The sequence below is a fragment of the Ostrea edulis genome, chromosome 5, assembly GCF_947568905.1.
Source record: "Ostrea edulis chromosome 5, xbOstEdul1.1, whole genome shotgun sequence".
Taxonomy (NCBI): Eukaryota; Metazoa; Mollusca; class Bivalvia; order Ostreida; family Ostreidae; genus Ostrea; species Ostrea edulis.
In genome coordinates this window covers 68,147,118-68,170,936 of record NC_079168.1, presented here as the reverse complement: position 1 = coordinate 68,170,936, position 23,819 = coordinate 68,147,118, and the positions used below count along the sequence as shown (strand labels likewise).

The 23,819-nt window shown below is 35.6% G+C and overlaps 1 protein-coding gene across 1 annotated transcript in view; it reads left to right on the top strand.

The window, feature by feature from the left end:
- The window catches only part of LOC130055004 (protein phosphatase 1 regulatory subunit 37-like), a 61,434-nt gene extending 38,229 nt beyond the window's left edge, over positions 1-23,205 (top strand). Inside the window, exons 14-26 of the mRNA XM_056166146.1 lie at positions 3,260-3,342; positions 8,535-8,607; positions 10,772-10,851; positions 10,964-11,072; positions 11,279-11,386; positions 11,772-11,839; positions 12,600-12,679; positions 14,967-15,002; positions 18,543-18,622; positions 18,718-18,791; positions 22,083-22,164; positions 22,424-22,625; positions 22,909-23,205. Of these exons, the coding sequence (XP_056022121.1) occupies positions 3,260-3,342; positions 8,535-8,607; positions 10,772-10,851; positions 10,964-11,072; positions 11,279-11,386; positions 11,772-11,839; positions 12,600-12,679; positions 14,967-15,002; positions 18,543-18,622; positions 18,718-18,791; positions 22,083-22,164; positions 22,424-22,625; positions 22,909-23,048 (1,215 nt within the window). The 3' untranslated portion in view covers positions 23,049-23,205. The remainder of the gene's footprint in view (positions 1-3,259; positions 3,343-8,534; positions 8,608-10,771; positions 10,852-10,963; positions 11,073-11,278; positions 11,387-11,771; positions 11,840-12,599; positions 12,680-14,966; positions 15,003-18,542; positions 18,623-18,717; positions 18,792-22,082; positions 22,165-22,423; positions 22,626-22,908) is intronic.
- Positions 23,206-23,819: the final 614 nt, after the last annotated feature.

Sequence of the window (23,819 nt, the reverse complement as noted above, 5' to 3'; positions counted from 1 at the left end):
GATATCTTCAATTCAACATATCCACAATTGAATTAATGATCTCTTTAATTGAATTGTTGCTCTCTTTAAAAGAATTGATGCGCGCATTAATTCCTTATACAAAAGCATTGTAAATAATTAAATATATCTTCAGTTGAATTAAAGAGATCATCAAATTATTTATACCGAGCTCTAAATCAATTATTGCGAGCAATATTTCTACGAAATTAATGCTCTCATCGGTTGAATTGAAGAGAGCGATAATTGAATTAATGCGCGCATCAAATCTATTATTGCTCTCATTAATTCAATTGATGCTCTCATCAATTGAATTGAAGAGAGCAATAATTGAATTAATGCGCGCATTAAATCAATTATTGCTCTCATTAATTCAATTGATGCGCGCATTAATTCAATTGATGAGAGCAATAATTGAATTGAAACGCGCATTAATTCATTTGATGAGAGCAATAATTGATTTAATGCGCGCATTAATTCAATTAAAGAGAGCAATAATTGAATTGATGATATCTTCAAATAATTGAAGATAAGTTATTTGAGTTTATGTTAATTTGGCGCTCCATACATACAAGGTAACAATTTAATGACTGCATTACAGTGAGTTTTAATATCGCGTATGTCCTCCGTTTGCATCAATTCCAGCCTGTACACGTCTTGTCATAGAGTTAATAAGCTTGTTGATGGTAACCTGAGGGATATTGTTCTATTCCTGCAACAAGGCCTGCTCTAAATCCTGGATGGTGGTTGGTGGATTGGGACGGCGTCTAACTCGTTTATCCAGCTCATCCCATAGATGTTCAATTGGATTGAGGTCTGGTGAGAACGCTGGCCATGGAAGAACATCCACGTTGTTCGTCTGCAGAAAATCCGAGCACACCCTTGCCGCATGCGGCCTTGCGTTGTCCTGTTGCAGAGTCAGATTGTGCTGATGGACAAATGGAACAGCCAAAGGAACAAGGATTTCATCACGATATTTTAGTGCATTCATATTGCCACGAATTACGTGGAGTGGTGTTCACCTTCCGTAAGCAATACCTCCCCACACCATAACGTTTCCACCACCAAAGCGATCTCTTTCAATTACACAACAGTCTGCAAAACGCTCACTCTTCCGGCGATACACACGTGGACGACCATCAGCTCTATACAAATTGAATTTCGACTCATCTGTGAAGAGAACTTGATGCCATTGTCGTCGCCTCCAAATTCTAGGGTCATGCTGTCTTAACCAATCCATTCGTCCCTGGCAACGTCTCGGCGTTAGTGGATTTCCAATGTGTGGACGTCGTGCACGAATTCCAGCTCCTCGCAGTCTGCTACGAACAGTTTGAGCACTTATACGCTGATTTCCTCATCCAGCAATCGTAGCAGCAGTCTCTACAGCAGTTTTGAATCGACTGCGCAGGTGCTGAAGGCGGATCTGACGGTTCTGCCTGGGAGTGGTAACCCGCGGACGGCCAGTTCTTGGTCTGTCATCTGTGCTTCCCAGCTGGTGGAGACGAACATTTAACCGCTGCACAGTCGATTGATGTACTCCAAATGCAGTTGCAACATCCTGTTGCGTAGCTCCGGCTAGTAGCATCGTTACAGCCCGGTTGCGTTCATCTTTGTTTAGGCGCGGCATTGCGGCATCAAACATGCCATAAAATCTTAAATATGGGTTTGATAGGAGTGTTTGTTGTTTCCCTAAATCCAAAATATTAATGACAATAGACCCCCGATTTACAAGAAATCGTGCAAAACACTCTTTTTATAAACATGATTAACCGAGCGAAACATTTCGACACTGGGGTTTGAAAGGTCCATGCTGTGTTTTAAATAGGCCACAGGTATCTATTGATAGGCGTGATAGTTATTCCATGTACTGTTTCAAAAAAATTTTGATGAGTAAAAAATATATGTTTCTTTTTTTGTTGAGTATATATATTTAGATTGATTTACTACTGTACGATATGTTTATTATAATTTTGAGCACTGCGTGGTGTTCCAAAACGTGATTTCATTTCTTCTTGATGTCCTATAAATTAGTATCGGAGATGTACGTGTTACCTGTCGAAGCTACCCGCACTGGTAAATCGAAGACACTGATGTGAAGTGAAGCGTAGCAAAGCTCGTCCCCTTATATACCATGCGAACCCTGATACATATAATAATTTAAAATCCACCTATGACGTCATTCTTTTGTTCGAACACTCCATCATGTATTTTTCAGGAATGGAGAGTTCGGAAAGTAGGTCAACCTTTATACAAGTAGATATAAATGCATGCAACAAAAGAATGAAAAACGTAAGACATGATTAAAATGCACAAAACTTAGGTAACAGGGGACAGTTTCGCACTATAGGCCCGTTCAACTTTTTCAAAAAATGGAATTACCCCGTATTTGAAGTGATATTACATGTGTAAAAATGTATACAATAATTTTAGGATGCATGTCAAATGTAGCTGAGTGCTTAGTAAAAATGTTGATATACAACATGTAGGTGTCACCATGATTCCTAGCATATAGATGGGTGCAAAAACGAAACTAAGACACGTGGTCAGTTGCTGAAGAAATTCCGGTGAAAACATGCAGGGTCTAGCAAAAGGTCTGTAGCTGTGAGGGAAGGTGGATGGCCCCATATGAGAGGTAGATTTTTGAGAAGGGCAGATAGGGTTCTTGATTGTGCACAGTGTCTAAATCCCCATGTTTGGTACTGTGATGGTGTGGGGGTGGTGCGGATTAGCCCAAATGAGGGAAAATCAAAGCAAAAAAGGGGAAACTGCTCAGAGCATGTTTTGTGCACCAGCACCAGTATTTATAGATTACATGTAATTTAGGGTCATAATTTATTAACTACACTAATATGAAATACAAGTATTGACATAAAAGGGAAATATGATTTTTCATTAGTCTGTCATAATCTGACTTTGGTGTATACCCCCTATCCACATGTTTCAAAACCAAAGAAACTGTCCCCTGCCACCTTAGTTTTTATTAATCCAGCAAAGGTGGATTTTAAGTGGGTCAATGTACGAGTATCACTCCATTCCTTAAAAGCAATGGAGCGATACTCGTACATTAACCCTTACAGAAATTCCAACTAATATGGCGGATTAGCAGAGAAATATGGCGGACCTATATAATTATACTGTATTTATTAATTCATGTCAGCTTTAATGTCAAGATTATTCCGGAATTTTCGCATCTGTTGCTATCATTTTGATTTATGTGCATACCTCCGTTTCCCGTGTGAATTTTAATGTGTTGTAAGAATAGAAAATTATGCCACTTTTAGAAGGTCTAAGTTATAGCAGCGACAAAAATGTTATCGTATTTGAAATAGGAGCTGCATATACAAGGTATTTTTATATTGAAAAGAAATAGAAAAAATACAAAAATCGATAATCATAACCCCAGCTTTATGAGATAAGACAAGTGGGTTTTACTTAATTTCTGTGGAAACGAGGGGGTTATTTATATTCGGTCTTTCGAGGGAAAGACCGAATATAAATAACCCCCTCATTTCCACAGAAATTAGCTTTTACTATGCATTGAACAGGTTGGGAACACTTCCCCAATAGCGAGATATTCTCGCTAAAACGCGATTATCTCTCTTTAGCGAGAAAGTAAACATTACCATAAACAGCAGCTAGGTGTTTTGGCGTCTTTATTGAAAATAATTGCAAATCCCTTGCAACACTGAATAAGTGCGACACACACTCAACATGTTGCGAATTGTTTCTATGAAATTGACAACATAGTCAAGAAATTGCATATCAAAGTTGCTGTGTAAGAGGGAAGCAGTCTGAAATCTAATACACATCATGAGTGTTTTTGTTTTGATTAATATATTTGCAAAAGTATCAGACATTTTAGCACTTTTTCTTCTTTTCATGTGTACTCCACGGGTGTTTTTCTCGGTTGTACTGGATATGTACTAGATATGGTTACTCTCGCTAGAGAGGGATAATCCCGTTTTAGCAAGAATATCTTGCTATAGGGGAAGTGTTCCCAACCTGTTGAACAGTTAGGATTTTGCATGCTATGAATAGATATATAATGTAAAATTATCAGGTGTTGGAAAGTTTCAGCAACAAGACATATTTGGCACCAAGTACAATGTTTTGGCATTTTAATAATTTAGCTATATCGGTAGGGCGAAGCCCTTTCACGGCCTGTTGGGCCGTGAGAGCAGAGCTCTCTCTCTCTCTCTAAGTGCCACATATATGTATGTTTAATAGGAAAATATAGAAAAGTGATGAAAAATTAAACCATACCTATCGAATTTGAAAATTTTGGTCAGATTTGAATATAAGCAAGAGGGTATGTATTGCTCCATTTTGAATCTTGCCTACCCAAGTTCTCATCATTCTGAGATGTTACATACAATTTGTAAAAGCATGTAAACCACATGTTCTTAATCCTATATATAATCACTCTACGATTAACGTGATTGTACCATGTCTCAATTTGTTAAACACCGACACTGAACATGATATCACTAAAATGTCCAGTGGTTTTTTCAGTACTTTGGAACAGGGGCCCTGGACCCTTACAACTGGGAAAATTAGCAACAAAACAAGAAATTGGGAAAATTCATTATTGATAAAAATTTGTGATATTCATTTAGATTGAAGTGTCTTTAAGGTATAATTAATGTAAAACAACCATGCTTCATATCTAATAAATGCCAGTACTGCGACTGTCCACTGTACCAGAAGTCACGAGGTTTTCATCACCAGAAGTGCCATAATAGATAAAGTGTACACAATATAATCATTTTGTTTAGATACGTCATACTAAGAATTTTCGGAATATTTACGATTGAGAATTTAGTCAGATTTTGGGAAAATTTCAGGTAAATTTGGATTGGAACTAGGGCCAATATTTGGCCCCAAATCAGGCCCCATAAAAACACTGACTGTTTACATCAATGGGGATATATATATATATATTTACCGTCTTCAATGAATAGGTGGATCAAAGATCTAAGTCGTGTAACAAGGTGTTAGGACGCTTTGATGGAGCTGTCCTCACATGACTTTCTCCACTTGAAACCTATTTTTAAGTCATTCTCTTTTAAATTTAATCAAATTTGTTTCTTTGAAATTTTGAGAAACGCTTTATTTTAAAATTGTTTTCAATGCTGTGTATTTATTTCATCACAAGGGTATATTTCTACCTTGATTGTTCTGAACCAGTCACTCACTGAATTTGACAAAATAAGTTACATCACAATAACTGACATTTTATTAAATTCAATTGCTGCAGAAAGTCTGTTATGTAATCATACAAGGAAAAAGGTCGTTGACTGAATTAGATGAAGTATGGGGTGTTGTAATGTATTTTGGCAGCCATATAATTCAGCAAGTCACTGGATCAGTAATTATAACATAATACATTTCAATTGTTAACATAGGTACCTGTTAAAAAATATTTGTCACATTTAGCTTAGGCCAAGTAAAATTAATTAGTAGATTATCATTCAAACTTCACAAAAAAATGGGGCGGGTGGGAGGATTTTATTTTTTATTTTTCGCCATGGTATTCTTGACCTCGAAAATGCCTTCTCTCATTGAGAAAAGGCTTTATAAATCATAATTACATGTGTATTTGGGTTTTTAAAAGGCAAAGTGAAACAAAGTACGTTTACGATACCGGACCGGACATAAAAATATCTGGAAATCGTAATTTTGAAAAATAAAAAAAATCGGGGCGGGGCGATTTTCGAGGGGCGGGCGGGAATGATAATCTACTAATGAATTTTACTTGGCCTTATAGATAGTATGGCAACAATAAACTTTTTGAATGGCTGATAAGAATGTAAATGACTACAAAATATGAAATATAATCAGAAGAAAAGTTGTAGATTGCTGATATTAATTTTGTTGTGGGGAACAAATGAAGGGGAGGGGGGGGGGGGGGGTTACAAGGTGCAGTGGTCACATGCCTGTGAACAGCAACAGTTCAGTAGGTAGATCTTCAGTTTAAACTGGAATCATAATTTTGTTATAAACTGATGGAAGAGGGAACATTACTGCAGCTTCCCAGAGTTGAAAAAAGATGCAATTCTAATTTCTTCAAAATATGATGTTATTTTTATCTTCACCCAGGAAGGATACTATATGTATTGGAATCCTTTTCCTTTGATGATACATTTTTATACGCCCGTCTTTAGACGGGACGTATTATGGTACAGCGATGTCTGTATGTCCGTCCGTCTGTCCGTTCGGGGTTTTCTCTGTATAATTTCATTTCCCTTTCACATATCATGCTGAAACTTGCTGTGTAGCTTCTTTGTGGGGCACTCTGGATCATACTGCAATTTTGATCCATTTCGAGCTTTTTTTCAGGAGTTTTGCCCCTTTATTTGGAAATAGTTATTACATGGAGGGTACATAATTTGTCCGCCCTACTCCTCCCACAGTTTTCAAGTGAGAGCCTTCTTATTATGCCCCCTTCAAAGAAGAGGGGCATATTGGTTTGCACCTGTCGGTTGGTCGGTAGACCACATGTTGTCCGCTCAATATCTTGAGAACCAGACTGGTCGTTAGACCACATGTTGTCCACTCAATATCTTGAGAACCATTCACTTGATGATAATGATATTTCATATGTGGGTTGGTTATGAGTAGAAGAGGACCTCTATTGTTTTTCAGGTCAAAGGTCAATCTACTCTGGACATAGGAATATAATGTCCGCTCAATATCTTGAGAATCCTTTGCTTGAAAAACATCAAACTTAGCACACTGGAACATCCTAAGGAGTAGATTACCCCTATTGGTTTTGAGGTCATATGGTCAAAGGTCAAACTGGACATAGGAATATACTGACCATTCAATGTATAGAGAACCCTTTGCTTGACAGACATCAAACTTGGTACACTAGTACATTTTCAGAAGAAGATGACCCCTATTGATTTTGAGGTCACATGGTCAAAGGTCAAACTGGACATAGGAATATACTGTCCGTTCAATATCTTGAGAACCCTTTGCTTGACAGACATAAAACTTGGTACACTGGTACAACTTCAGGAGAAGATGACCCCTATTGATTTTGAGGTCACATGGTCAAAGGTCAAACTGGACATAGGAATATACTGTCTGCTCAATATCTTGAGAACCCTTTGCTTGACAGACATCAAACTTGGTACACTGGTACGTCTTTAAGAGAAGATGACCCCTATTGATTTTGAGGTCACATGGTCAAAGGTCAAACTGGACATAGGAATATACTGTCCGTTCAATATCTTGAGAACCCTTTGCTTGACAGACATCAAACTTGGTACACTGGTACAACTTCAGGAGAAGATGACCCATATTATTTTTGAGATCAAAAGTCAATTGTTGAACTGGACATAGTAATATATTGTTTCCTATTTTTAAGAATTATTTGGTTGATTGACACCAAACTTGGTACACTGGTACAACATAAGGAGTAGATGACCCCTATTGATTTTTAGGTCACATGGTCAATTCACTCTTGACATAGGAAGATATTGTCTGCTCAATATTTTAATTGATGATACTACTATCAATTAAATGATGTGTGTGTATAACCCTTTTCAATTTTGCACCATGGGGGGCATATGTGTTTTACAAACATCTCTTGTTTTGTGGAGTGTTTGTATGGGTATTGAAGATGTGCATGTGGGATGGATTTTGATTTTCTACAATTTTTGAGAAAATAACAGGTTGTAGAACTTCGTCTATTTGGAAATTAATATTCTATGGAGGGCACATAATTTGTCCGCCCTACTCCTCCCACAGTTTTCAAGTGAGGACCTTCTTATTTTGTCGAATGTTTGTATGGGTATTGAAGATATGCATGTGGGATGAATTTTGATTTTCTACAATTTTTGAGAAAATTACAGGTTGTTGAACTTAGTCTATTTGGAAATTAATATTCTATGGAGGGTACATAATTTGTCTGCCCAACTCCTCCCACAGTTTTCAAGTGAGGACCATCTTATTTTGTGGAGTGTTTGTATGGGTATTGAATATGTGCATCTGGGGGAAGGATTTTGATTTTCTTCCATTTTTGAAAAAATTACAGGTTGTTAAACTTGGTCCATTTTGAGGAAATCTAGATTTTTAAGCTAAGACCCTTTGTTCATATGAAAGTTTGTCACAGCCTCATGATGGCTGATAATACCTGAAGCAAAGTTATACATATTATAGCACAAGAAAAACACCCTATGTAAGCATTTCACGGGCGTATTATGTACTGTTTGCGGTACTCTTGTTATATACTGATGTAATTTACTCTTTGTTTTTAAAGACTTAAATTCTCTACCCCCCCCCCCCCTCCTGTTAATCAGTGTGTATTGTTTGAAATTAGAATAAAATACCACTATAATTTGAATTTGAATAATAAGTGCTGTACATGACATTATAATACACCATAAACAGAGGTAGCTTGAGGAATTTCTTAATGAGAATAGAGTGAGCATGTCAGATAGCTAAGAGGAAGCTATAAAATGGGTATCCATTTAAGATAAGTTTACCCATTTGACCTAGTTATTATGATGAAATTTGTTTCTTTTGTTCAGATGTGGATTAGCAGGTGAAACTGGTCCACGATGTATTGTGCCAAGTCATGTTAAAAACAAGACAACAGGAAAGGTATTAAACTTGTACTAATAAAACAAGACAACAGGAAAGGTATTAAACTTGTACTGATAAAACAAGACAACAGGAAAGGTATTAAACTTGTACTAATAAAACAAGACAACAGGAAAGGTATTAAACTTGTACTGATAAAACAAGACAACAGGAAAGGTATTAAACTTGTACTGATAAAACAAGACAACAGGAAAGGTATTAAACTTGTACTAATAAAACAAAAATGTACATGTGTGAAGCTTGTATGTTATTGTCATATTTGAGTATTACATACATATGTATTGAATCCTGTGTGAAATTCTAAAAAAAAAAAAAAAAAGAAGGAAAAAAAAGAGAAAATATTTGATTAACAATTAGACCAGTTTTCTGTATAAATGTCTAATTTTAATTAATATCATTGTTGTCATCTTTTTTATTTGATAATGCAGTTTTCATTTTTAGGTCACCTGAATTCATTCAGGTGACCTATTGCTATCTGTTTTTGTCCGTCGTCGTTTGTCGTGCGTTAACATTTGAACATTTTCAGCTTCTTCTCTGAAACCCCTGATCCAATTTCAACCAATTTTGGCATATAGCATCTGTGGGTGGAGGGGAACAAAAATTGTGAAATTCGTGGTCCCTGCCCCCCTGGGGCCTGAGGGGTGGGGCAAAAACCATCAAAATGAGTGTAATTTTAAAAAATCTTCTTCTTTACTCCTGGACATCAAGAAGCCAAACTGTGGGTATAATTATAATGAGCATTGAGCCCTCTACCAAAATTGTGAAATTCATGGCCCCTGGGGCAGGGGTTCTTGTGTTAGGGTGGGGCTCTATTGGTCGTATAGTGAAAATGTAGAAATTCTTTGAAAATCTTCTCTGTCTCTGGGTATTAAGTAGACAAACTAATAGCATGGTAATGATGAGCAAGGATGCCTCTTTATACCCCCCCCCCCCCCCCCCCCCCCCGCAACAAGTTGTGGGGGGGGTATACTGGAATCAGGTTGTCCGTCTGTCCGTCCGTCTGTCCATCCGTAGACGCAATGGTTTCCAGGCTCTAAAGCATTATCCTTTCCACCTACCATCACCATATCATATATATGGACTACCCATGGGATGAAGATGTTCCCTATCGATTTTGGGGTCAAAGGTCAAGCACACTGGACATCGAAGTAGCAATATGGTTTCCGGGCTCTAAAGCGTTATCCTTTCCACCTACAGTCACCATATCATACATATGGACTACCCATGGGATGAAGATGTTCCCTATCGATTTTGGGGTCAAAAGGTCAAAGGTCACGTGCACTGGACATCAAAGTAGCAATATCGTTTTCATTTAAATTCTTTAACGGGTTTTTTCATCGCATGGAGATGCTGTGTTCCTAGATACCTTTTGGATCATAATACTGAAGTTTTACCTACCCATGGGATGAAGATGTTCCCTATCGATTTTGGGGTCAAAAGGTCAAAGGTCATGCGCACTGGACATCAAAGTAGCAACACTCAGAAAAGAGGTAGTTTATACCTATTACCAACACCCTTTGGGAGATTGGGGTAAGCGGGGGGTATTCTTAGTGAGCATTGCTCACAGTACCTCTTGTTAAAAATTGTGAAATTCATGGCCCCTGGATCAGGGGTTCTGGTGCTAGGGTGGGGCTCTATAAGTCATATAGTGAAAATGCATTATTTCTTTGAAAATCTTCTTCTCTGTCCTTGGGTATTAAGTAGACAAACCAATAGCATGGTTATGATGAGCAAGGATGCCTCTTTCAAAATTGTGAAATTCCTGGCCCCTGGGTCAGGGGTTCTGGTATTAGGATGGGGCCCTATTGATCATATAGTGAAAATGCATTTTATTTCTTTGAAAATCTTCTCCTCTGCTGCTGGGTATTAAGTAGACAAACTAATAGTATGATAATGATGATCAAAGATGCTTCTTTCAAAACTGAAATTTATGGCCCCTGGGTCAGGGGTTCTGGTGCAAAGGCGGGGCTGACCACATAGCTATTCAATGTTTCTTCCATCCAAAAGTAAAATTCTTATATTTAAACACAAACCTAATTCAAACATTGGAAGGTTGTTACATGATACTCAGGTGACCTATAAGGCCCCTGGGCCTCTTGTCTTTTTATAGAATGATAGTTAAGATAGTTAACATACTTGTTATAATATTGTGCTTTTTGTGCAGATTGAAAAATTATGGGAATTCGAGACTACAGATCAACTGTATGAAAATCTGAAAGACTTCTTATTTAATCTGTATTTTAGGTGAGATACAGTTCAGGTATTTTAAAGCTTTTTTGTTAATGAGCCGTTTCAGATATAAGAGTACCTTTTATTCTTTATCAAAAATTAAATTTCATGTTTTTGTATTTGATAGACATTTGCTTGTAAATGCAAAAGACAGACGGGTTGTGATTTGTGAATCAATACTGTGCCCTTCAGCATTTCGAGATACTCTTGCCAAAGTTCTTTTCAAACACTTTGAGGTACAGAAGATATATATGTACATCTACTTGAGAATTTACTTATATCATTATTCTATTCAAAATTAAGAGACAAAATTAAGATCAAGATGAATTCAAAAGCGTCTTTATCTATATCAGAATTTGTTATTAGATGAAGAACCTGCACACTTGTAATCCATGTACCAGTGCTTGCTTTCAACATGAATTTCTATATTTCTTTCTATCAGGCCTCTTCGGTGTTGTTTGCTGTCGGACAAGTTAATTGTTTGTTGGGACTTGGAACCAACACAGGGCTGGTGGTTGATGTTGGTTACAATGAGACTATAGTTCTACCAGTAAGTACATAGTTCAACTGGTGGGGACAGGGCTTGAAATTATGTCTGTCCATGATTAAAATTCTGGCAGACTGACCGACATCAGCTCCTTTAATAGTTGGGACTGGTCAGTTTCTTAAACTTTATTTTGGAAAATCACTTGTCCAATATTAAAGGGGCACAGTCATGGTTTTTGATTGATTGAAATTGGCAGTTTTTTTGTTTTAGAAATAAAGATCTTTTATAAATAAGTGGATCAAAGATATTTCCTCACAGGATACACTTTATATTTACATAAAACCCAACTCCCTACAATATGTTTGGAATCATGGTGTTAATCTATATCAATCATGAGTTTGTTTCTGTATGTAAAGAATTGTACGTTATATTTTATATCGTCCTTTAGGTGTACGAGGGAATACCTGTCATAAAAGCCATACAGAGTGTGCCTCTAGGAGGGAAATCTATTCACAAGTAGGTTTGGAAAGTTTGTCTCCTGTAAACCAGTGACTTACTGAATTTGACAGCTGACAAAATGCACAACAGTAGCTGGCATGTCATTCAATTTGGTCAGCAAAATGCATTGTTTTTTTTATCCCGTGGGGATCCAGGTTAGAATAGGTCTTCAGTACCCCTTGCTTGTCGTAGAAGGTGACTAAATGGGGCGGTCCTTCGGATGAGACCACAAAAACTGAGGTCCCGTGTCACAGCAGGTGTGGCACAATCAAGATCCCTCCCTGCTCAAAGGCCATAAGCGCCGAACATAGGCCCAAATTTTGCAGCCCTTCACCGGCAGTGGTGACGTCTCCATATGAGTGAAATATTCTCGAGAGGGACGTTAAACAATATTCAATCATTGTTTCCTTGTGTGAATGTTAAAAAACAGGTGCTAGCAGACAGTCTAGTAAAATCCTACACTCGACTTGCTGCAGTTGATTTATGTAAATTACATTTCAGCTATTGCAGCATATTTTGTCAGCCTTTGAGCGACACACTGATTTTGGCCTGGGTTAATTCTACAGTTCATGTTGCACGTGTGATTTGTTATTTTGTGAAAGGATTCGGATAATAAAATATTTAATATTTCAGTGAAAATTCAATGAATATGACTTATGTGACTGTATTCAAGAGAAATTTTGCTTTATGTTGTAATAACTGGATCAAGAAAATGTACTTCATATCTTATATTTGATAAGTAGCATAATCATTATTGTGATTTTTTTTTAATGTGCAGGAGGATAGAATCTCAACTGAAAGAGGTCGGGAAAATCACAACAGGGAGTGAGGAAGAACAACCCCTGTCCTTGTTACCAGGTACGGTGCCCCATCCAGCGCCCCCCCCCCCCCCCCCCTTCCCCCCAAAACCCAAGTTTTAACTAGGTATAATAACCAGTCAAGCCCCATAAGAACTCCTAACCAGGTACAGTGCCCCGTCAAATATTCCTGACCAGGTGGTTTGGTGCCCCATCAAGCCCCCCCCCCCCTTCCAAAACAACAACTTCTAACTAGGTATAATAACCAGTCAAGCCCCCTAAAACTCCCAAACATGTACAGTGCCCCGTGAAGCCGCCTAAAACTCCCAAACAGGTACAGTGCCCCGTGAAGCTGCCTAAAACTCCTAACTAGGTATGGTGTCCCGTCAAGCACTTTAAAAACTCTTACCCAGGTATAATATCCAGTCAAGCCCCTTAAAAACTCTTAACCATGTACAGTGCAAAATTTTTTACTGCAGTATAGTGTCCCATCAGTAATAAGGTATGTGCCCCATAAAAATCCCAAACCAAATATGGAGTTCAATCAAACCCCATAAAAATTCTAAACTAGGCATCATGTTCTGTAAATCCCCATAAAAAAGTACTAATCAGGTGGTGTTGCATTAAATTCTGTCAAACACCATACAAACTTAATCTAAGTAGTATCCCATTACAGTGAAAAAGAGAGTGCACCTTTTTTTTACTTAAACATGTTAAAGTAATGAAATGTATATTTGAGAGAGAAATATATTTAAATTTGATTTAATTGATGTTCACTTTAAAAAAAACTAATGGGGAAATAGCTGCAAAAGACACTGAAATCAACTCAGATTTACCTGTAAAAGCAATCTACGCTTGAGTAACTTTGTGACCTAAATTCAGACCAAATGTGATACTTTGCTATCTATTGATCAATCCAGCAGGCAATTGAAAACTCAATGGGTCTTTTGTAATTCACTGTAAATCCCATTAAAAAATTCCTAAACTAGATTTGGTAATCCCATCAAGCCCCATAAAAAATCCCTAATTAGGTTTTGTTTTCTGTCAAGCCTCATAAAATCTCCTGGTCAAGCCCCATTAAAAACTCCACACTAGGAACGGTGTAAGAATCATGTGAAAAAGACTTGTAACCATGTTTCATAAGGACCTGTAAAACTCATTACCTGGGACTTCCGACACTTACACAACTAAAGACAAGGTTTAATTTGCGAAAGATTCTCACGAGCGGATACCATGTGGTATTCAACAGGGTCTGGATTCAAAAGTATAAACTTAAAAAAAAACCAAATCACCAACACATGAGAATGCACGATAAATTTATTTGGTTACCTGGGCATTCTCGTGATGTGTTGGTGATCTGTGTTATTTCTTACACAGCTAGTTTAAAACTTCTTATATATTGTATATCCCTCACATGTACACAGAAATTCTTGGATTAAGGTAACAAGATACAATTAGTTAGAAATTATTTCCCCATTGATGTCGTAATTGTATACATAGCATGAATTTATCAGCAAATTTTTACTCAAATGTAATCTTATAATGACATAGAGCAGTATGATTAAAGAAAGACCTTAAAAATCTGTATTACAACATCATTCTCAAATGTCATATGGCAGAGGTCCTTTGCACACTTGGAGCTCTTTAGGTGATTTAAGACTTGCCCAATATCTCTCAGTGATCTCTGAACATCAAAAAGTTTCAGTGTAAACATCAAGGGAGATGATTATGTGATGAAAAATTGAGGATACCACATTTCATGATTATCTGTGAAGATTGTTGAGCTCACACTGATAAATCATGCAGTTGATGGATGGATATATATAGCTTTCTGTGGTGGTCTCCAACAGTCTTCATTTAATATCTGATCAAGTGAGATCACTAGAAGATTAATAGAGATTGCAGAGTGCAGATATTGCAAAGACATTAGAGATGATTGGGTGATCTCAGTGATCACTGGGCAATATTTCTGCACTCTTTGGCCAATCTTTGAGAGACTGCTTATCTTTATGATCATTCAGAGACTGTGACAGGCAGAGTGAAAACTTTTAGGAGACAGTGGAGATCTCTGGGAAATCATGAAGAGGTTGGGGTTGGTTGATCATTGAAACTTTGTTGAGAGATCTATGTAAAGGGGGTTTAAATGGTAAACAAATTTATATATATATATCATTTCGATAAATGCCATGTAGCCAATCAAATTGCATGTTGCAACTAGAATTGAATTATTCACTCCTTAATTGTTTGTGCTGATTAACACCCACTACAGTGTGCAGACAAATTGAATGACACACAGTTAAGGTAACAGGTTTTTTTATTATCAAATTAAACTCTCATTTTTATTTCAGATTGCTTAGATGAAGAAATACTGGAAGATGTTAAAGGTATATTAACATAAAAGAGGGTTTCCCAGTAAATCATAGTAATTCTGATCTCTACTCAAATGAATGAAGGGACTTCTCGTGAATTTTCTTAGATACAGCAGTAGTGACATGTGTGCTTATCATTTGTTTGTACTTATGCCTCGTTCACACGAAGAGTTTAATTCGCATTAAACGTAAGTTAATGCGAATTAAATCTGAACTGCATTCACACGGAGATTTTGATGCGCATTAGTTTACTTCGAATTAAAATTGACGTCGCGATTTAATGCGAATTAAATTTACTTCGCATTAGCTCCGTGTGAACGCTAAGCGAATCTAATTCGAATTAAATGTAGACGCATGCGTAATGGCCAATTTGGGTCACATGCATCATACCCATGGTCAGCTATATATATTAATGTTAGTTTTGTACGAAAAACTAAGCAAAATGATAATAATCACTTAAAACATGTACAAACAGCATGTCATTAGACGTTCCGAAGTTTTAAAATTGGGCCCATGAAGAAACAATATATTGTCTAGATTGAATGCTGGTTGTTGGAGGAAATAACAAGTAATTTCTTGGGAACATATAAATAAACACGACTGTCTGTCCGTCTGTCTGTCTCCAGATTTGTGTCCGGGCCATAACTTCTTTGTTCTTTGACATAGGCATACCATATTTGACACATGAGTGTATCACCATGAGATGATGTGTCATGTACCTTCATGACCTCCATATGACCTTGACCTCAAGGTCAAAATTAAAGGTTTTTACAATGGATTCATGTCAGGGCCATGACTTTTTTGTTCTCTGACATAGGCATACCATATTTGACACATGAGTGTATCGCCATGAGACGATGTGTCGGGTACCTTCATGACCTCTATATGACCTTGAACTTTGACCTCAAGGTCAAAATTGATTATAGGGTTTTGACATAGTCATACCATAAGACATGGGTGTATCACCATGAGACTATGTGTCATGTACATTCATGACCTCTTTATAACTTTGACCTTTGATCTCAAGGTCAAAATTATAGGTTTATACCATGGATTTGTGTTCGGACTATATCTTCCATTTTCTTCTACAAAGGCATACCATATTTTTACACTCAGGAAAGAGGTAATTTATATCTATGTATTAACAACACCCTTTGGGAGATTGGGGTAAGGGGGGGGGGGGTATTTTTAGTGAGCATTGCTCACAGTACCTCTTGTTTTGTAAAATCACCAGCCACAGAAATACCAGTTTCCAATTGTGAAGTTTGGTCACTATGAAAATAAATTTGATATACAATATTAATAATTGTGGTTAGTTTAAGGCTATTGGATGGAATTTCTCATCTCTAGCACCAATAGAAGTTGCACATTTTTAAAATTTTATTTTATAGTAAATGCTTGTGGACCAAAATTAAGGAAAAATAAAAGTGTTTAGAAGATAAGGCATGTACATTAGCAATATCATAGAAATTAAGCCCTTGAGATTATTTAAGGACATACATGTACATGATTTTTCTCAATAATGTATTATTTTTTGTGACATTAGTACGTACAATTCACTTGCATTCTATCTCATTTCTTCAACAACAAAAATCTTTGGGTATATTAGCATTATTCTTTCAGAGTTGGCATATTTTGATAGTTCCTGATTCTTGCAAGTAAAAATATAAAGTAAGTGTTTATGTATTACTGAAGGTTGTGTATATATATATGGACATTTCAAAGTTATTTTAGCAAAAAAGGGAGAAAAATTGGGGATCGCACCCGGGACCATTGCATTTTTTGTTAGGTGATCTAATCGCAGAGCTACCCAGGCCTATATACAATGGTAACATTACCACAATATAGAATTTACCCAGGCCTATATACAATGGTAACATTACTACAATATAGAATTTACCCAGGCCTATATACAATGGTAACATTACTACAATATAGAATTTACCCAGGCCTATATACAATGTATGGTAACATTACTACAATATAGAATTTACCCAGGCCGATGTACAAAGTATGGTAACATTACTACAATATAGAATTTACCCAGGTCTATATACAAAGTATGGTAACATTACTACAATATAGAATTTACCCAGGCCGATGTACAAAGTATGGTAACATTACTACAATATAGAATTTACCCAGGCCTATATACAAAGTATGGTAACATTACTACAATATAGAATTTACCCAGGCCGATGTACAAAGTATGGTAACATTACTACAATATAGAATTTACCCAGGTCTATATACAAAGTATGGTAACATTACTACAATATAGAATTTACCCAGGCCGATGTACAAAGTATGGTAACATTACTACAATATAGAATTTACCCAGGCCTATATACAATGGTAACATTACTACAATATAGAATTTACCCAGGCCTATATACAAAGTATGGTAACATTACTACAATATAGAATTTACCCAGGCCTATATACAATGGCAACATTACTACAATATAGAATTTACCCAGGCCTATATACAAAGTATGGCAACATTAATATAGAATTTACCCAGGCCTATATACAATGGTAACATTACTACAATATAAAATTTACCCAGGCCTATATACAATGTATGGTAACATTACTACAATATAGAATTTACCCAGGCCGATGTACAAAGTATGGCAACATTACTATAATATAGAATTTACCCAGGTCTATATACAAAGTATGGTAACATTACTACAATATAGAATTTACCCAGGCCTATATACAATGGTAACATTACTACAATATAGAATTTACCCAGGCCTATATACAATGGCAACATTACTACAATATAGAATTTACCCAGGCCTATATACAATGGTAACATTACTACAATATAGAATTTACCCAGGCCTATATACAAAGTATGGTAACATTACTACAATATAGAATTTACCCAGGCCTATATACAAAGTATGGCAACATTACTATAATATAGAATTTACCCAGGCCGATATACAAAGTATGGCAACATTACTACAATATAGAATTTACCCAGGCCTATATACAAAGTATGGTAACATTACTACAATATAGAATTTACCCAGGCCGATGTACAAAGTATGGCAACATTACTACAATATAGAATTTAAACCTCTTTCGGAAATCATACAAGAAGTTTTTATATCGAGGAAATGAAAAAAAATAATTTTAAAGGAAATGTCAGGAATGTTGTGTATGTTTTAACTATAAAACTAAACAATCTAAAAATTGTATAAGTGGTTTCAAAGATTTGGAATATGATAAGCAGGCTATATAAGATATGGTTTTGAAATAGGACTTTAAAGTTAGTGGTAGAAGAAAAACTTTGTGCGACTTAAAAAATAACAGTTTACAAAGCAAGTAACTGATATAAAAGATTTAAATATCGGGTACTTTGCTGGGTATCTGTACAGAGGGGTGTAATAATGTTATACTGATTCAGATTAAATCCTATCCACAAGTTTTATTCACAACACAAGGATCCCATGTGTAGCGAAATTGTTGAACAAATCAAAGGATCTAATATTGATTAGATTGAGACACATAATGCAATTTTTAAAATCTCTTTTGCAGTAAGATGCTGTTTTGTAACGAACTTGCAACGTGCCAGCCAAATACACAGGGTCCTCCAGCGTGGGGAAGACCCGTCCAAGGTTCAAGTCTTCACTAATTTATTTTACTAGCCTCAATAAAATTTACTATTTCTTAAATTTGATTTTAACATTTTTTCTTTTTTTATGCTGGTTAGCTCCCCTCACTACCCCCAGGTGTGAATTATCCACTAGATGGCGATCGTCTGCTGCTGGTGAATGGGGCCATCAGGTAAACAATCACATCATAGAGAAAACCACACAAAATATCAACAACATAAATTAAGAAAATGGTGGATGTCAATGTCATTTCTAATCAGTTATATATCAGATGATATCTTGATATTGTCACAAAATTTCTTTTGTTTGTCTATAAGTGTTACATTTCTAAATTTCAAGTAATGCAATTTATTGGTTTACAAACCTTGTCATTCTGAAATGGATCATAATGTGATCTGAATTAATGAGATATACGTAGATGTACTCATATATGTGGTGTATATTACCAATTGAGTAAATTAGGATTTTATTGAACACTCATTGGATATAGGTATATTTGGTTGTTGTGCACAAACTTTTTTCAAAAATAATGAAAACTGAATTTATACTTTTATAAGTGAAATGAATTCAATTTACCATATGGAATGCAATTTTCCATGATATATCCGAATTAAGTTCAAAAGAGTGTGTAAAATTTATATTGATTTATGGAGGGAGGGATAATATATTTCATCTTTCAAACATCATTAAGCATTTACAAATCCCTTATTATACCCCCCGCAACAAGTTATGGGGGGTGGGGGGGTATACTGGAATCGGGTTGTCTGTCCGTCTGTCTGTAGATGCAATGGTTTCCGGGCTCTAAAGCATTATCCTTTCCACCTACCGTCACCATATCATATATATGGACTACCCATGGGATGAAGATGTTCCCTATCGATTTTGGGGTCAAAAGGTCAAAGGTCAAGCGCACTGGACATCGAAGTAGCAATATGGTTTCCGGGCTCTAAAGTGTTATCCTTTCCACCTACAGTCACCATATCATACATATGGACTACCCATGGGATGAAGATGTTCCCTATCGATTTTGGGGTCCAAAGGTCAAGCACACTGGACATTGAAGTAGCAATATGGTTTCCGGGCTCTAAAGCATTATCCTTTCCACCTACAGTCACCATATCATACATATGGACTACCCATGGGATGAAGATGTTCCCTATCGATTTTGGGGTCCAAAGGTCAAGCACACTGGACATTGAAGTAGCAATATGGTTTCCGGGCTCTAAAGCATTATCCTTTCCACCTACAGTCACCATATCATACATATGGACTACCCATGGGATGAAGATGTTCCCTATCGATTTTTGGGTCAAAAGGTCAAAGGCCACGCGCACTGGACATCGAAGTAGCAATATGGTTCGGTTTGTCATGCCATTTGTTTTTTACACTCAGAAAAGAGGTAGTTTATACCTATTACCAACACCCTTTGGGAGATTGAAGTAAGCGGGGAGTATTCTTAGTGAGCATTGCTCACAGTACCTCTTGTTTTTTGTTGGAATTTCGTATTAGTACTTAAATCATTCATTATTACAACTAAACTAAACCAAAACATATTTATATCAACCCATGCATCCATTTTTTGTTTGTATCAAGTGTCCTCAACTTCTCGTAAATCTAAATGTATATCAGTGACAGAAATCTAAATGTATTATCAGTTACAGAAATCTAAATGTATATCAGTAACAGTAATCTAAATGTATATCAGTAACAGTAATCTAAATGTATATCAGTAACAGAAATCTAATCAGTAACAGAAATATCTAAATGTATATCAGTTACTGTAATCTAATCAGTAACAGTAATCTAAATGTATATCAGTAAAAGTAATCTAAATGTATATCAGTAAAAGTAATCTAAATGTATATCAGTAACAGTAATCTAAATGTACATCAGTTACAGAAATCTAAATGTATATCAGTAACAGTAATCTAAATGTATATCAGTAACAGTAATCTAAATGTACATCAGTGACAGAAATCTAAATGTATATCAGTGACAGAAATCTAAATGTATATCAGTAACAGTAATATAAATGTATATCAGTAACAGTAATCTAAATGTACATCAGTTACAGAAATCTAAATGTATATCGGTTACAGAAATCTAAATGTATATCAGTAAATGTCAGTAACAGAAATCTAAATGTATATCAGTAACAAAAATCTAAATGTATATCAGTAACAGTAATCTAAATGTATATCAGTAACAGTAATCTAAATGTACATCAGTTACAGAAATCTAAATGTATATCAGTAAATATCAGTAACAGAAATCTAAATGTATATCAGTAACAAAAATCTAAATGTATATCAGTAAATATCAGTAACAGTAATATAAATGTATATCAGTAACAGTAATCTAAATGTACATCAGTGACAGAAATCTAAATGTATATCGGTTACAGAAATCTAAATGTATATCAGTAAATATCAGTAACAGAAATCTAAATGTATATCAGTAACAAAAATCTAAATGTATATCAGTAACAGAAATCTAAATGTATATCAGTAACAGTAATCTAAATGTACATCAGTAACAGTAATCTAAATGTATATCAGTAACAGTAATCTAAATGTAAATCAGTAACAGTAATCTAAATGTATATCAGTAACAGTAATCTAAATGCATATCAGTAAATATCAGTAACAGAAATCTAAATGTATATCAGTAACAGTAATCTAAATGTATATCAGTAACAGTAATCTAAATGTGCATCAGTTACAGAAATCTAAATGTATATCAGTGACAGAAATCTAAATGCATATCAGTAACAGTAATATAAATGTATATCAGTAACAGTAATCTAAATGTACATCAGTGACAGAAATCTAAATGTATATCGGTTACAGAAATCTAAATGTATATCAGTAAATATCAGTAACAGAAATCTAAATGTATATCAGTAACAAAAATCTAAATGTATATCAGTAACAGAAATCTAAATGTACATCAGTAACAGTAATCTAAATGTACATCAGTAACAGTAATCTAAATGTATATCAGTAACATTAATCTAAATGTAAATCAGTAACAGTAATCTAAATGTATATCAGTAAATATCAGTAACAGTAATCTAAATGTATTTCAGTAACAGTAATCTAAATGTACATCAGTAACAGTAATCTAAATGTATATCAGTAACAGTAATCTAAATGTATATCAGTAACAGTAATCTAAGTGTACATCAGTAACAGAAATCTAAATGTATATCAGTAACAGTAATCTAAATGTACATCAGTAACAGAAAATCAAAAGTAATTGGTATGAGATAAATAGATCATCTTAAATTCTTCAATGTTTCTACTCAATAAAACATGTGACATATATACTGCTTCACAAATATATTTCATAGCGGATATTATGAACCAAAGTAATGCCCTTGTTGTGCTTCAAAGTTTGATTATGGCAATAGAGTTTTAAATTGTTGTCAAAGTTCATTATAAACTATTGTTTGGTGTTTCAGGGAGCATAGTTGTGAAGTTTTATTTGAGCAAGATAATGAACAACAGTCCATTTCTACCATAATCCTGGATGCCATTATCAATGTGAGAAATGCATCATACATGTATTTTTGAAATGCAAAATTACATTGTTTTTTAATTAATTAATAATGTAAAACATGAACGGTACTCAAATTTGACTTGAAATCTGCTAGTAAGATGTACCTGTTTTTTGTCTCTGAATGAAGATCGATCACGAAACATTTTCAGAGGTAAAAAAAATGTACGATCCTGAAAAGTATTTCTTTCCTTAATATAAAGGTAGACAAGTTTGGGAATGTCATCCCACGACTTATATTTGCAGTCTCCTATCGACATGAGAAGGGACCTAGCAGAGAACATTGTCATCATAGGAGGCACCTCCATGTTGCCAGGCTTCCATCATCGACTGTGTGTAGAGTTGTATCACCTGCTAAAGAACAACAAGTATCAGAACGAGCTGTCCATCAAGCTGTTTAAGTTCCACAAACTACCAGCCAAGGAAAACTGCGTCAGCTGGCTGGGAGGTATGGGGATGGGATACTAAGTAAAAACCTTGTGAAATTGGTCTGTGAATTGACAATACAAAAACATCTGTAATTGTTGAAAAGAAACATCATATTTGGCTATCGATGTCTCTTCACGAGATGTGATAAGGAGACTTTGATTTTTAAATACAAGTTGCTGAATAGTGCATATCGATTTCTACTTGCAATGTGAAAATTTAGTACCATGTGATCTTATTTCATTATAGGTGTAGGACTATGGTTAACAGATTTGTGAGGTAATTTTTTTTGTGGCTATTTTTAGGAGCTCTGTTGGGAGCTCTGGAGACACTGCCCAGTAAGTCCATTTCCCGAGACGCTTACCTACAGACAGGGAGACTCCCAGACTGGTGTTGTTTGTCCGAGGAGTCGGAGGAGCAGGAAAAGGTAGCACCAAGGAGCTAGGAAGGACACGACTGACAAAACCAAGGATAAAGTACCAGAGCCATGGATAGGACTTTCAGCTAGACAAAGCTGGAGGACTCAAACCAACTTTAATATGTGCAATAAATTCATCTCTGTTTAGCTTATTTAAATGTAAATAAATCACAGTGGGAGCCATTTTGTACTTTTGTCTGCTTATTTATTACCATGTTCAAGAAAGTCAAATTTCTTGGTGTTATTTATAATCTAATCTAATATCACTCATTATAAAATTGAGCATATTTTATGGTATTTGTTGTATTTAAAGCTTCATTCAAATGATGCAAAGAGCAGGTCTGAAGTTAAATACACAGAAGTTTAATCTTTTAATATTTGGTTATTTCAGCATTATGGACAGATCTCTGTACTTGTATTTATTTATCAATTTGATCAAATATTTTGACTGAAGATGTTTCAATACATCTCTAAAAACAAAGAACTGAAGACAAACATGTTCAAGTATGATATATGATACTGGCATGTAGCAGAGGGTATAAACTGGGCTAGAATATGTAAAATGAGTCATTGACAAGGGAGTTTGATTTGGGAATTACTTTAACACACACCCCCCATCAACATGAAGTTGGGCAGCTTTAATTGCACTTGTGTATTGAAATTCACTTCAACCCATTTCCATTGAATTGAAGGAACTAAAGTTAAGGTTGTTTTGTATTTATATGAACAATGGAAGCATGCAATAATTTGCATAATTACTATACGCAAATTATTCCATGCTTCCACGGTTTTATCTCC